Raw genomic sequence first — 1,735 nt, 5'->3', positions numbered from 1 at the left:
GTTCACAAATTAGCACCCATACACAGAAAGAAGAGACCAAGGAAAGAGGCAGGCCACTCCAGACAGGTAGATGGCAGGTTTAAAAAGCAAGGGAACTTATGAGATTTGCTTTGGTGGCCACAGGACAGGTACCCACCTGCCAAATATTAAAAGTTTATATAGAGGCCTTAACTGGGTTCAGTCATGTATACTGTCCAAATGGGCTCAACATCACCTTACTCTCTCAAGGTTGTGTATTTGGAACAGTGCTCACTGTGGGGATGACGGGCAGAATGTATATCCTAAGGATAGGGGAGGGGATAACAACCTCCAATTCCCCCAAACCAGTTCACATGTTAACTGATGGTCACATCCTCTCAATGGCCTATTCCAACAATTGCCCAAAGCCTCAGGGAAGAAGATAGGGCTCCAGGGTGGGGTTGAAGACTTAAGACTGAACAATGCCCCGCTTCAGCAGTCGGAGGGCTCCAACCCGGATCTGTTTGGTCTTCATGCCATAGATGATAGGGTTGAGCATGGGTGGTACAACAAGGTAGAGGTCAGCCAGGAGGATGTGGATGTGCCGGGGCACATGCTGGCCAAAGCGTTGTGTGTAGAATGAGAAGAGTCCTGGTGTATAGAAGAGAAGAATGACACCCAGGTGGGAGCCACAAGTACCAAATGTCTTAGCCCTTGCTTCTTTGGAGGAGAGGCCTAACACAGCCCGGAGGATGAGCGCATAGGAGACAGCGATGCAAATGGAGTCTGTGCCCACAACTAGTGTGGCAGCAGTGATGCCATAGATGTTGTTTGGCCGTGTGCCCCCACATGCCAGCTTTACCACAGCCATATGCTCACAGTAGGAATGGGCCACCACTCGGCTACAGTAGCTCAGTCTTGCCAGTAAGCAGGTGAGTGGGGTCATGAGCCCCAAGCCACGAAACACAGCAGCAGCTGCCAGCTTGCCCACAGCCTCTGGAGGCAACAATGACCCATAGTGGAGTGGCTGGCAGATGGCCAAGTAGCGGTCAAAGGCCATTGCTAGCAGGATACCAGATTCAACAGCTGAAAAGCCATGGATAAAGAACATCTGGGTAGCACAGGCCCCAAAGTTGATCTCAGTATCATTTGTCCAAAAAAGTGCAAGGAGCTTGGGCACAGTAGAAGTGCAGAGTACCAGGTCAATGATGGACAGCATACATAGGAATAGGTACATGGGCTGGTGCAGAGCAGGCTCCGATCGCACCACCAGCAGCACTGCCATGTTGCCAAACACTGCTAGTGCATACATGGAGCAGAAGGGAAATGCAATCCAAAAGTGAGATGCCTCTAGGCCAGGAATTCCCATGAGCAGAAAAGAGTTTGGGTTCTGATGGCTGTAGTTTGTGAACTGCATGGTTAGGTCCAGGTAGGGTGGGTAGACAAGACCTTACTGCCCTGCTATGAACTCTAGGAAGCCTTGAGAGATGAAGCCATTGGGATTCATTATTTTGCTGTGGCTGAAACAGAATGGGGCAACAGAAAATATTTGAGTTATTTCTCATAAGAAACATCCAGGATAAGAAGGTTGTAGAGCATTGGGAAGTGATGTAAGGCAGGAGGTGAAGTTATCATTACCAGGGATAAAAGGAGCCCTTTCCACTTGTGTCTGAATCCGTGATGTCTAGGCTGGAGTTGTAGGGTGAATGGCATGGCTATGGAGCTCTTTATGGTGAAGGTAAGTGACTAGAGACTCTTACCAGTCTTCCCTCTGCCT

At 49.4% G+C, this 1,735-nt stretch overlaps 1 protein-coding gene across 1 annotated transcript; it reads right to left on the bottom strand.

The window, feature by feature from the left end:
• Nucleotides 1–427: 427 nt before the first annotated feature.
• LOC121475987 (putative olfactory receptor 52P1) lies at nucleotides 428–1,375 on the bottom strand. The gene has a single exon (XM_041729685.1). It carries the CDS (start codon nucleotides 1,373–1,375, stop codon nucleotides 428–430), a length of 948 nt encoding a protein of 315 aa, XP_041585619.1.
• Between the last annotated feature and the right edge of the window lie 360 nt (nucleotides 1,376–1,735).

Source organism: Vulpes lagopus, chromosome 15 (genome assembly GCF_018345385.1).
Source record: "Vulpes lagopus strain Blue_001 chromosome 15, ASM1834538v1, whole genome shotgun sequence".
NCBI lineage: Eukaryota > Metazoa > Chordata > Mammalia > Carnivora > Canidae > Vulpes > Vulpes lagopus.
The sequence above is the reverse complement of the archived record's forward strand: the minus strand, read 5'-3'. Positions and strand labels throughout refer to the sequence as shown.